Source organism: Mangifera indica, chromosome 20 (assembly GCF_011075055.1).
Source record: "Mangifera indica cultivar Alphonso chromosome 20, CATAS_Mindica_2.1, whole genome shotgun sequence".
In the NCBI taxonomy this organism is placed as follows: domain Eukaryota; kingdom Viridiplantae; phylum Streptophyta; class Magnoliopsida; order Sapindales; family Anacardiaceae; genus Mangifera; species Mangifera indica.
In genome coordinates this window covers 4,704,255-4,717,659 of record NC_058156.1, presented here as the reverse complement: position 1 = coordinate 4,717,659, position 13,405 = coordinate 4,704,255, and the positions used below count along the sequence as shown (strand labels likewise).

At 35.9% G+C, this 13,405-nt stretch overlaps 2 protein-coding genes across 2 annotated transcripts; one reads left to right on the top strand and one right to left on the bottom strand.

The window, feature by feature from the left end:
* Window positions 1-251: 251 nt before the first annotated feature.
* On the bottom strand, window positions 252-623 carry LOC123204803. The gene has a single exon (XM_044621599.1). The coding sequence runs from the start codon at window positions 621-623 to the stop codon at window positions 252-254; it is 372 nt and encodes a 123-aa protein (XP_044477534.1).
* A 7,104-nt stretch (window positions 624-7,727) lies between these two features.
* On the top strand, window positions 7,728-8,204 carry LOC123204802 (uncharacterized mitochondrial protein AtMg00860-like). The gene has a single exon (XM_044621598.1). It carries the CDS (start codon window positions 7,728-7,730, stop codon window positions 8,202-8,204), a length of 477 nt encoding a protein of 158 aa, XP_044477533.1.
* Window positions 8,205-13,405: the final 5,201 nt, after the last annotated feature.

The following is a 13,405-nucleotide window of genomic DNA, read 5'->3' as shown; positions in this document are numbered from 1 at the left end:
TTCAAAGGTGAGGAGAGAGTGGATCCCCTTGCCTTAAACCTCTGGTACTTTTGAAGAAGCCAACAAGTTCACCATTTAGGCCCACCAAGAACATAGGACTAGAGATGCAAGTCCTTATCCAATTAATGAACTTTTGCAGCATATCAATGGTATCAAGGACAGCAAGCAAGAAATCCCAATTTAAGGTGTCATATGATTTCATGATATCAATCTTTAAAGCACATTTTTTTTCATGAGTGTCTTTTTGGTAGCTATGCATCATTTTCTTTATTACACATGAGGTATATGCTTGAGGAGCTAAAGCCGAACTCGAGGAGCTTGTCTCTTGTCATGAGTTTGCCTTTAATGGCTAGCCAAGAAATGAAACCATGACAAGAGATGTGCTTTTTGAACCAAATTAGCCTACACCAAGCAACCTTCCCATTCTTGCTTCTAAGCTCTTCCCAAGCCAAATGAGTAGTGAAAGTTCCTTTAGCATTAGGTATCCACACAACCTGATCTTCACCTCCCATAAGATCCAAAATAAGAGTTTCCTTAATCTCATTCAACTCTATAGTGTTTGTGGGCCACCAATTCTGGATCCCATCTTTAATGATCTCTTTCACCTTAGCTTCTTTATTCATACCCGTGGCATAAATAACGGCTCTATTAAAAGTTTCTGTGAGAGGGCTTTTAGGATGCCAATAATCATGTCAAAGGAGGGTGTTTTGTCCATTGCCAATAATCTTCTTTATATCTTATTCCTAGTAAGTCCCCTTAGGTTCAGCAACTTATGCCAAAGCCAAGAGCTATCAACAATAGGTTTTATCTCCCAAAGATTTTTCCACTTGAGCTTATTTTTCCATATCCAATTAGCCTAAAGGGAACATTTGTAGCCAAGATTCAGATTCCATATACAACATTGCTGCCCTATTCCAATCTTTACATTTCATCAAGCCAAGGCCCCCCTCCTCATTGGGGACACGAACCTCCTCCCAAGCTACTTTAACTCTATGTTTATTCATATTAGTGCCATCCCAAAGTAAAGCATGAAGCAAAGAGTCAATCTTCTTGAGCACCTCAGAGGGAAGAATGAAGATGAAGGACTAATAAATTTGTATGCTAAAGAGCATTGATTTGATTAGCACCAATCACCTTACATAAGATAAAAATCTACAAGTGTAAGAGCTTATTCTTCCCAGAATTTTCTGTATAAGAGTTGAGCAAGATTCCATTGAGAGCTTTAAGGAACTAATAGGAACTCCAAGATACTTAAAAGGTAGTATACCCTTCTTAAAGTTCAACACTCGAATGGTAACTTCTTTTTCCATCTCATTTATACCTAAGAAAAGTACACTACTCTTAGCATGGTTTAGGCAAAGATTTGACCATCTTTAGAAATCATCAAGGGCATTCCTGATTCTTTGAATGGAGGAGATGTTTGCCCTACAAAACAACTGATGTATACACGACTTCATTGTTATTTTTGGGTTCCAAGCCATCCTCAAATCTCCGCAGCCTTTGAAGCCAAGAAGAATGAAGTTCTAGCAAATCCCAAGCCAAAGGAAGCATTACACCTTCAATTTTGGCCCAAAACCACTTTTGGGTATAGTCTCATTACATGCACCCAAGGTCCAAGTGAATAGCTTGCTCTAATTAATCCAAAAGTGTGACTTTGGAAGTCCATCAATGGCCCAAACGTCCAAGCATCATTTTGAGAAGCCGAAAGAGCCCATAATTGGTTTTTAATTATATTGGAACTAAATTAGAATTTGGTTGTTTTAGTTAGAAAACATCATTCCTAAAGTTAAGGAAAAAACAACTAACTTTTGTTTTTAGTTAATTACTATGTATGAGCTCGGTTTAGAAGGAATGGCTTAGCTTAATTCATGCCATTTTTAGTTGACTTTTGTGGGAAATATTGTATCATTGACCATCCATGCCTATTATATAAAAGGGTGGATCTTCATTTGTAATTGGTTGGTTGGTATTTTGAATAAAAATTTGAAGAAAGATTTGTTGGCTTTTATCTCAGTTCTTTTATCTAATCATTCTTAGAGGAAGATTGGTGGTGGAAGACCCCAAGGTTGGTGGAACTTTCCTTTATGCGTTGGTTACATTTTATGTTTTCTTAGAAATCCAAATTAGAGTGTGTTTGTGTGTTAATCTTGCTTATGGCAAAGAGTTGCACTATAATTACGTTTTCTACCACTGATTTTGATCAGCATTTTGACTACTTTATCTATTGAATCTCGAGGGCTACCATCACTTGAAAGAAAGTTCATTGTGTTGTGATTATGATGATATGAATTCGGTTGGATTTGGAGTTGATTTGGTTGGTTAAATTGAATGAACAAAAAAAACTACACATGCCTAATCAACATTAAAAATAGTTTTGGTTCTTTGGTTGATTGTTGCATGTTTGGATGAAAATGCACCAACAACATTAGATTATAGGTAAAACAAAGGTGAGTGATGTTGTTTGCCTTACATTTCCATCGGTGGTCAAAGGAGGGGTCTTCCTTGAGTGTTGAAAGCATACAAGATAAGATATCCATGGCCATAACAAAAATAAAAGGAGAAATAAGGTCTCGTAGTAGGCCTCTTGAGCTTCAGAAATAACTTGTAAGTTCCCCATTGATACTAATTAAGAAAGATAGAGAGGATGTGCATTCTTCAATCTAGCTAATGATAGTTGGGTGCAACCCAATGCTCTTCAACATGGAAATGATAAATCCCCACTCTACTGTGTTATATGCTTTCCTAAGATCCACCTTAATAGCACACTTGTTGTGCTTAGAGTTCTTGTGGTAATTATGCAAAAGATCTTGGCAAAGAAGGATGTTATCCCCTATGTGTCTACCTTCCACAAAAGCCAATTATGTTTTGTTGATATAATTGAGAAGAATTAGTTTGAGCCTATCAGTAATAATCTTTGAGATGCATTTATAAATGGTATTACAACATGCAATAGGCCTGAAATCATGACACATAGAAAGGTTAGTAACTTTTGGCATAAGACCGAGGATAGTATTGTTTACCTCTCATAGGATATGTCCCAAGTCAAAGAAATGCTTGATAGCTTCAATGACATCCTCTCTGATGCAACACAAGCACTGATGGGTTGTGATATCATCCACAAGGACACTTCAGGTTGAGATCGTTCAACAAATGCAAGGGACACTAAGAATTCTTGCAAGCTTTGCAAAGGAATTCTTAAGAAAACTTAAATAAGAAGTTTTATTAATAACTTGAATTGAATGCTTTGAATGACACATCTCATGTCTTTATATAGGCTTATTTCTCCTAACTAGATTAGAAAATTATAAAATATAAGGAAAGATATTTTAATTAAACTTTCCTAAATAATAGCTTCCTAAAACTTATTATTTCCTAAATCAAAATGGGACACTTACCAAAAATAAAAATAGGACTCTTAACTTATTTAGGAAAACTAATATTAATAAAACTCTATTAATTAAATAAGACTTAGGATTCTTTATTTCACATGCATAAGGCTTCCTTCATGGCTCCATGTCATCATGCACGCCCATGTCATCACGTCACTTCCCTAGATAAGCTGCCACATCATGTGCCATGCCATCTTTGGGTGCCACATCATCAACCTTCCTTTGGATAATTTCTTTTGCATTTTGAATGTTTTCTACCCTACCACTCTCTTTCCTTGGTCCTCCATTATTCTCCCCCACAAGAAAAGAACTTAACTATGAGTTATCATTGTATAAGTCAACTTTGGGGTAGAATTTTGTCAAATTAGCCATATTAAAGATGTTAGAAATCCCTATGTTGTTAAGTAAGTCCACCACATAAGCATTATCATTCATCTTCTTCAAAATTTTGTAAGGCCCATTGTAACACCTCTCTCAAGGGCACCTACCTCTATCCGAAATATGCACCATGAGAGACATGACTTGACAGGCTTTTATAGTATGCTAACTCAATCATTAAATACAAATCATTCAAATTAGACCCACTATCCTAAAAGCATACTAGATCGAAGCACCATAATGAAAGCATCTAAATGTAAGTTTGAGTTCATATAAATCAATCAAAACCAATAATAGTCAAATCTACATGCATTAATACATATAAAGAATCTGTAAAAATGTAATGAATGGTTTATGAATAACAATGAAGAACATCCAAGTCCCCTGCCCCTTATGTGCCGAAACGAGCCATACCACTAGTCTCCCCACCGCTACCTTGTTGCTATAGAACCCAACCTATAAAATCACATAGAAAGCACATGAGTGGATTTGCACTCAGTAAATAGCAAAAGTAATATATGTAGTGGTGTTACTTCCTTCCTAAGAAAATTTACGGATGTATTCTCTAGCATCCTAGATGCCCATCTGGATTATCTCAGTGCCTAGCGTTGTATCCCTAAAATAAGGTGTCATCTCAAATAACTAACTCTTATAATGTACATTGACATCCCAAACATCATGTAAAAGCTTATGATGTCCCGAATGTCATTCTTTTGTGCCATTCATACACATGCCGACTGGACTTGGGTTGTTGAGACAATATTACTCATATGATGGGGTCCCTAGACTTCTCTCGTCTTTGCACACGTATTCCAAATGCTACGACACCTATCATCGGTGCGGAATCATATAGATTTATTAGCCTTGTTGCTTTCATTGCCACTTTACACACAGTTTGGTGGCTTGTAACATTATTGTACACCATCTTGAACTTTTTTAGCCAAATAGGATTTAGTCAGGTACATGTTGTCATCCACGTAGTTAGACACACCCCTATGAATTCCCACTACCAATAACTCTCATTAGGGTCATTTCTCTAATCTGTATACTCATAACAAAGCTTCATACATTTTGAAACCTTTCAAGGGATTACATTTCCAAATTTCTCTAAAACTACATAGGTGTGTACCTTTTACACACAGGCGTGCATTACCCAATCTACATGCCCTGCAACAAAAACACATGGTAGTGTATCCTTGGTGTAGGCACACGAGCGTGTGTCTATTCCCAATTCCACACCCTCATGTACCTAACTTACACAAATGAATATTCCTAAATACACATGAGCGCTTATCGCTAAAATTTCAGAATTTCTAGAATTTTGATTCTCCATTTCTTGCACTTTTCATACTACCAAAACAGTTCGAAAAGAGACATATTTCATAACCACATCTTACCGTATAGTTTTATTCCATGCTACACACATGAATCAATGAATTACCCATCATCAACATGGCACAACACATACCCAATATGCCCATCCCATTCCACACAACATATCAAAAGCTTATTCATCCACCTACCAATTTCAATGAGTTTTCTATCATTCTACTAGCCTAAACAATCCATTAACATTAAATTAAATAACCATACATAGAGGAAATCATTACTAAACCTAGATCTAACAATTTTAACAACAAATAAGACCACAATCATGTAAAAACTTAATCAACCCTTACTTCCACTATATATATATATATATATACATATATAACATAATGTAAGCCATCGAGTATCATGTTTTCATTCAATTCGAAACAATCAATAACACCTAATACATAAGTTTTTCTCCTTCATAATCGTGTCAAGGAATTTTAAGGGTCGACTCTTTTCCCTCTATTGTAAGCCCTCATTCTTTCTTCTTTTTTCAGCCAATAGTTTTCCTCTTTGTTCATATGTTTCACTCCTTTTCTTGAAATACCCTCTTCTAGATTTGATATTATCATTTCCATCCAATCTTCTTTTGCAATCGTCAATTTTGTGGCCAAAAGACTTACAAAATTTACATTTCCTTGGTCTCCAAGAATATTCTACTTTTAGGTCTACCATCTCGTTGTCACAAAGTTCAATAGAGCCTGGAAAAGCATGGTCAACTTCCATTTCTACATAAATACATGCAAATTCCAATCTATTGCCCTCTTTCATAATTGAATCCATGTAGAAGGGGTTTTCTTAGAACACTTGCTATGTGACTAAATCCTTTTGGTTATCAATATTCCAATAGGATGCCATAGATTTTCATCCATATTGAAACTATATTCAACATTGATCATCAAGTTTTCTCCATTTTGCAAAACCAATATGAAGGAATCAAGGCATTTAGAGTCCACTATGACCTCCACACAAATTTGAGCATATTCAAGTCTAGTACCTACTTCCGTGATTGAATCCAAGTAAAGTGGTTTACCTATAATATTAGGAATGTAGCTAAGGCCTTTTGATGTCCAACGCTCTAGGGGAATTTCATAGAGTTTGATCCATACAACCATTTTTTTTACATCATTGGTTATCATGGGAAGATTTTTTGTCCATTTCCTTACTAAGAAAGGTTGTCCTCCAACCTACCATGATCCCTTCTCAACTGCCCTTGTAACATCATCATTGTTAACCATTGTCCATATGTGATAACGCTAGTAAGACCATAGGAGGCCCAAATCTTTTCCAAGTATTTCTTTACAACCATGAACAAAAGCCTCTTACTAATGAAAAAAAAACTATAACACATGTACTCATTTGTCAACTCCAAGATCAACAACTTTAGGTGGAGGGGCAACACAAATTCGTCCCATATTGTCTTTGCCTTTAAGGTTAAAAAATTCTAAAGGAATTTTAAGGAAAAGAGAACTTTCCAACAAGAAGATTTCTCAACAGCTACATTACCTTCCAATGAGGTAGGCACCAAGGAAGACTTGGGGAGGATTTCTCTCTCAACACTAGTGAAATTGTCTAAAAAGGAAATTGTCATTACTAGAGAAAGGTTGGGCGTAACCACAATAGGGGATGAACCAACTAAAAGCTTTGGTTAAAGATGCATGCATGCATTGTCAACCCTAGTAAAGTCATTTTCCTTAATCCTTGTTGTATTCTCCATGTAGCAATTCCTAAGAAGCCAAAGTCAACACTGAAAAATGAGAAAGATGCTGATGCAATCAAGGTGCCAAGCAAGTCAAATGATCCTTTGCTTTATGAAGGTCCAATGACAAGAGCAAGGGCAAAGAGGTTCAAACAAGCTTTGAATTCATTTGTTCTTCATATCATGAGCAAGCATGTGGATTCAAACCGCTCTAGTCCTTTGGAGATGCATTTTGAAGATTACAAGCTAGTTAGCTTAATTTCCTATTTTAAAGCTACTTTGTTTGTTTGTCCCCTTCTTTTGGAGTTAATGAAGAATATTCAAGAAGATCCTAGAAGATTTTAAGAAACATTTTTGGAGAAAAAAGAATATTCAAGAAGATCCTAGAAGATTTCAAGAAAGATTCCTAAAGATTCAAGAATTGACTCATTCAAACTTCTTCCTTAGTTGGCCGGAAATATAGGAGTCCTTATTTAGTTAGGATTTGTTTTAGTTATCTTTCCTTAAATTCTGCCTGCCTTATAGGGTTAGGAGAATATTTATTTTTTTTGTGTTGCCTAATTAGTAGTTAATTGGTAGCTAAATAATCTATATTTGCCAAATTCAATTAGGAGTGTTTGTGGAAGTTATTTTGTTTCCTTTCCAACAAGCTTTAGTTGTCTTATACTTATTGGAAAGAGTTTTTGTTTCTCTATAAATAAGTGTATTTGGCAGCCCTAAAGAGGAAATAATTAGTCTTGTTATCCAAATTTAAAATTTAATCAAAGGAAAGGAATTTTTTTTCTCTACTTTGTTCTTTGAAAACTCTACAAGTTCTTGTATTGTTTTCTAATTCTATCTTGTCATATCAATTGCAAAGCTTATTCTTAATCTTTAAAATTGTGCGCATGGTTTTGGAAGTATTGCGTAAAGAGTGTTTGTTTGCTAACCTCAAAAAGTGTAATTTTTGCACAAATAAGCTTGTTTTCTTAGGCTTTGTTGTTAGTGCAAAAGGAATTGAGGTAGATGAAGAAAAGGTCAAGGCAATCAAGCAGTGGCCTACACCTAAGAATATTGGTGATGTTCGAAGTTTTCATAGCCTTGCCAGCTTTTATAGGCGATTTGTAAAGGACTTTAGTACCATTGTCGCGCCATTGACTGAGGTGATCAAAGAGAGTATTGGTTTTAAATGGGGAGATGCACAAGAACGAGCATTTAATATGCTCAAGGATAAGTTGATTTCTGCTCCTTTACTTGTTCTTCCTAATTTCTCTAAAACTTTTGAGATTGAATGTGATGCTTCAAGTTTGGAAATTGGAGCCGTTTTAATGCAAGATGGGCGACCAATTGCTTATTTTAGTGAGAAGTTGAATGGTGCAAGCTGAAGTATCCAACTTATGACAAGGAGATGTACACTTTAGTTCAAGCTTTGGAAACTTGGCAACGTTATTTATGGCCTAAAGAGTTCGTGATACACACCGATCATGAATCTTTGAAGCATTTGAAAGGACAAAACAAGCTTAACAAGTGACATGCCAAGTAGAGTGAATTCATTGAGTCGTTTCCTTATATCATCAAATACAAGCAAGGTAAAGAAAATATAGTGGTCGACGCACTTTCATGAAGGTATGTTCTACGTGCTACTTTAGATGCCAAATTGCTAGGATTTAAATATATCAAAGAGTTGTATGCGAATGACAGTGATTTTAGTAGTGTTTATCATGCATGTGAGAAAGTTGCTTTTGAAAAGTTTTATAGGCATGATGGGTACTTGTTTAAAGACAATAGGTTGTGTGTGCCTAATTGTTCCATGCATGAGTTGCTTGTACGTGAAGCACATGAGGGTGGCTTGATGTGATGTGATCCATGGAAGACTGATGCGAACCTTGACGATTTGACACAAGACCCAACACTCAAGAAGATATTTTCCCAGAATTGAATCGGTTTCGTCACGTAATTAACCTTGACCCAATGCCTATAATTGACACGAACCAAAATTATAAAAAACCCTTGACCCAATGATTATGGATAATCATGAACCAAAAGTATAAAAACAATGACCCGATGTCTATAATTGACATGAACCAAAGGTATGAGTTGACGCCACACTCTAGAATAGAAAAGAAGGAGAGTGATAAGTCATATTTGAATGCCAAAAGAAAATATTTTTGATAAATTCATGAGTTCTTAAAAGAACCAAGAAAAAGATCTCGTAATTTTATTAAGCCATTGTGTATCCTCTATCCCAAGGTTACATTGATATTTATAGCCCTAGTCTGAATAGGATAATAATAAACATAATCTTTAGGATAATAATAATCTCAATCTAAATAAGATAATAATAATAATAATCCTAATTCAATTATAATTCCTAAAGAAAATAAAACAAAGACTCCTAAAACAAATAAAACACCTAGAAAACTAGAAATACTAGGAAATTGAACTTCAATTGAATTCCCTTGCTTTCTTCACATGAATGTTTGCCTAATTAAGCTTCCATTTCATATTTTGTCAAGTAAAAACGTCACCAAGGATGTGCCATATCATTTTCTATGTGTTTGATGCTTTCCACGTCATCTTTGATTGCCACATCATGCTTTTTACCTTCAGCTTATGTCTTCAATGTTTTCAGTGTTATACAACCTACCACACTCTTGTCATAGTTTTTCATTATTAGATCACATGTTCTTGGTCTTCCATGGATCACATCATGATGGGTCACTTTGGTGTAACTAAGACTTTGGATGTTTTACATCATCACTTTTATTGGCCTAACATGAAAAAGGATGTTGCAAGAATTTGTGATAAGTATTTTGTGTGTAGACAAGCTAAGTCTAAGTTAAAACCACATGGTTTGCATATGCCTCTACCCATACCTAGTTCACCTTGGATTGATATTTCCATGGATTTTGTGCTTGGTTTGCCTAGGACTAAGCGTGGGCATGATTCAATATATGTTGTTGTGGATAGGTTTTCTAAGATGGCTCACTTTATAGCATGTAATAAAACTGATGATGCGCAACAAATTGCCAACTTGTTCTTTAAAGAAATTGTGCATTTACATGGTATGCCTAAAACAATTGTGAGTGATAGAGATACTAAGTTTTTAAGCTACTTTTGGAAAACTTTGTGGGGGTAAATTGGGTACTAAACTTTTGTTTTCTACCACCTGTCATCCACAAACTGATGGGCAAACTAAAGTAGTTAATAGAAATTTGTCTCAATTACTTAGAACTATGGTTAGGCATAATTTGAAGTCTTGGGAAGATTGCTTGCCACATATTGAGTTTGCTTATAATCATAGTGTACATTCTTCTACTAATTTCTGTCCTTTTGAAATTGTTTATGATTTTATTCCATTGAGTCCTCTAGATTTAATTCCTTTACCTATGAGTGAACAAGTGAATCTAGATGGCAAAAAGAAGGCGGAATTTGTGAAGGCAATGCATAAAAAAGTGCAAGCCAATCTTGAACGCAAGAATGAGACATACGCAAGGCAAGCTAACAAAAGGCGTGTGCGTGTTGTATTTGAACCTGGTGATTGGGTTTGGGTGCATTTGCGCAAAGAACGTTTTCCAACCTAAAGGCGTTCTAAGTTATTGCCTCGTGGAGATAGACCTTTCCAAGTGTTGGAATGCATTAATGACAATGCCTACAAGATTGATTTGCCTAGTGAGTATGGTGTTGGTACTACTTTTAATGTTTCTGATTTGTCTCCTTTTAATTTTGATGAAGGTATTGATTCAAGGATGAATCATCTCGAGGAAAGGGAGAATAATGCAATCAAGGTGCCAAGCAAGTCAAATGATCATTTGCTTTATGAAGGTCCAATGACAAGAGCAAGGGCGAAGAGGTTCAAACAAGCTTCGAATTCATTTGTTCTTCATATCATGAGCAAGCATGTGGATTCAAACCGTTCTAGTCCTTTGGAGATGCATTTTAAAGAGTACAAGCTAGTTAGCTTAATTTCCTATTTTAAAGCTACTTTGTTTGTTTGCCTTTTTTTTGGAGTTAATGAAGAATATTCAAGAAGATCTTAGAAGATTTCAAGAAAGATTCCTAAAGATTCAAGAATTGACACATTCAAACTACTTCCTTAGTTGGCCAGAAATATAAGAGTCCTTATTTAGTTAGGATTTGTTTTAGTTATCTTTTCTTAAATTCTGTATGTCTTATAGGGTTAGGAGAATATTTCTTTTTTTTGTGTTGCCTAATTAGTAGTTAATTGGTACCTAAATAATCTATATTTGCCAAATTCAATTAGGAGTGTTTTAGGAAGTTATTTTGTTTCCTTTCCACCAAGCATTAGTTGCCTTATACTTGTTGGAAAGAGTTTTGCTTCTTTATAAATAAGTGTATTCGGCAGCCCTATAAAGGAAATAATTAGTCTTGTTATCCAAATTTAAAATTTAATCAAAGGAGAGGAATTTTTTTTCTTTACTTTGTTCTTTGAAAACTCTACAAGTTCTTGTATTGTTTTCTAATTCTATCTTGTCATATCAATTGCAAACTAAGGTTCTTGTTTTTTTATAAACAAAGGGTCTTACTTCCATCAATTACTTTTACCATTACTTTGAACGATCTTGGACAACGAATCAAAATTGGATATTGGGTCTACTTTTGATATAGGTGGGGTTCGTATCAGATGCTGGAATCAAAAATAAACAATCTAAAACAAAGGAAAACAACAAGCACTTTACACTAAAACAACATCACTCTAGGCACAAAAAACAAATAAGGATTTGAATTTAAGAATACTGTGTCTACCAAAAGAGAAGACTTCAATGAACTTTGGTAGGCGAATCATGAAAGCTTCCTCAATGTTGTAAGGGAGGCTTGGAAAGAGGATTTTGAGGGCAGCCCTATGTTCAATCTTGTCAACAAACTCAAGGGATTAAAAGGTGCTTTTAAGGAAGTTAAATAAGAATGGCTTTTGGAATATTTCCGAAAAGGTGGTGGAAGCAAAAAATAACCTGGAAAATGCCCAAAATAGGCTCCAAATCTGCCCTCTTGATGAAGAGTTAGCTAAGGAAGAAAAAACATGGCTGGAAAACTATAGAAGGCTTAGTGAAGCTGAAGAATCAACTTAGCAATCCTCTTCCTCTACAAAGCAAAGCAAGATGAGAGAGAAAATGCTCTCCCTTCTCTCTAGAATCTCACCCCTTTTTTAATAACCTTTTTCAATCTACCATCATCTTCCTCCATTGGTTGGTGTCCCCTCCCCTCCGACACTAACCTCTAGCCCGGAGACCCATTTGGTCACCGGTATCCTCCATTCATGGCTGTCCTCTCTTTGTTTTCACTTTTTCGATTATCCTTCATAAATCTAGTTTGTAGCTTTTTTTCTGTCTTGTTCTCTTTGCCTTAGTTTTCATTTCCGTTTCATTTATCTTGTCCCTTTCATTTTCTCTCCAGTTTATTGTTCACCATTGATAAACTTGGTTTTCCAGGTTTCTTTGTTCTTTCCTTCTTGGCGGTTTGCTTGTTTTTCCACTCAAATTCAAAATTTCAAGTTTTTCTTTCTTCTGTGGTGTTATTTCTATTTTGGTGTATACAGCAGACCACCTTTTCTCCTTCAGAGCTGGTTTTTCCATTTCGGAGGTCCTTGACTGTTGTGCCTTCTCTCTTGCCTTTCCTTGGCTGTTTTCTTTCCGTTTTTGGCTTTCCTCATGGGAGAAGTTATGTCAAACAAGGAAAGCTCTTTGGCACACGTTTCCTCTTGCATGAAACATCATGATGGCCTTACTCTCTTGTCCAAGAATGCTGCTGGAAATGATTCTTTTATTTCCATCAAGAAGTCTTGCTTTGAAGGTTCCTCCCTTAATCTCTCCTCAACAAAGCTTCCTGAACAGACTTTTCCGGCATCCTCTTCCTCAGCTCCGGTGACTGAAGTTAAACGCTCTTGGAATAATTTATTCAAGGAGAAACAAGTATCAAACCTGAAGCTTGAGTACTTTCCTCCTTCAGAAATCCTTGCTGGAGGAAAGTACTCAATTTCCCCTCCTCCTGAAGTTGCGGATGAAGGTGCAAAGAGATGGGAGAAGTGTGCCATTGATTTTTTCATGGGAAGAAGAATGCCTTTTCTCCTTGTCAAAAGGTATGCAATCCGTCATTGGTCCAACTATGGGCTTACTGATTTTATATCCACTGGAATGGGAGTCTATCTTCTGAAATTCAAGGATGAAGAAGGAATGATGAAAGTCTTGGAAGAGGAGACATGGATGATAGGTGGGCAGCCCCTCTTTGTTAGGAAATGGGAAAAGAATCTCTCAATGGTAGCGGAAAACATAAAGAAAATAGCAATGTGGGTAAAATTCTATGGAGTACCTCTGGAATATTGGAGCTTGAAGGGGTTTAGCCATATTGCTAGTGTCTTAGGTCGCCCCCTCTATGTGGATTCTGTTACGGAGGAAGGGAGTCGTTTGGAGTTTGCCCGTATTTGTGTGGAGATTAATGTAAACCATGATTTCCCGGAGAAATTAGAGCTTGTATTGCCATCAAAAGAAAGAGTTGATATTCGGCTGGAATATGCATGGAAACCTTTAAAATGCAAATTGTGTAATATGTTTGGTCATGGAAATGAAGA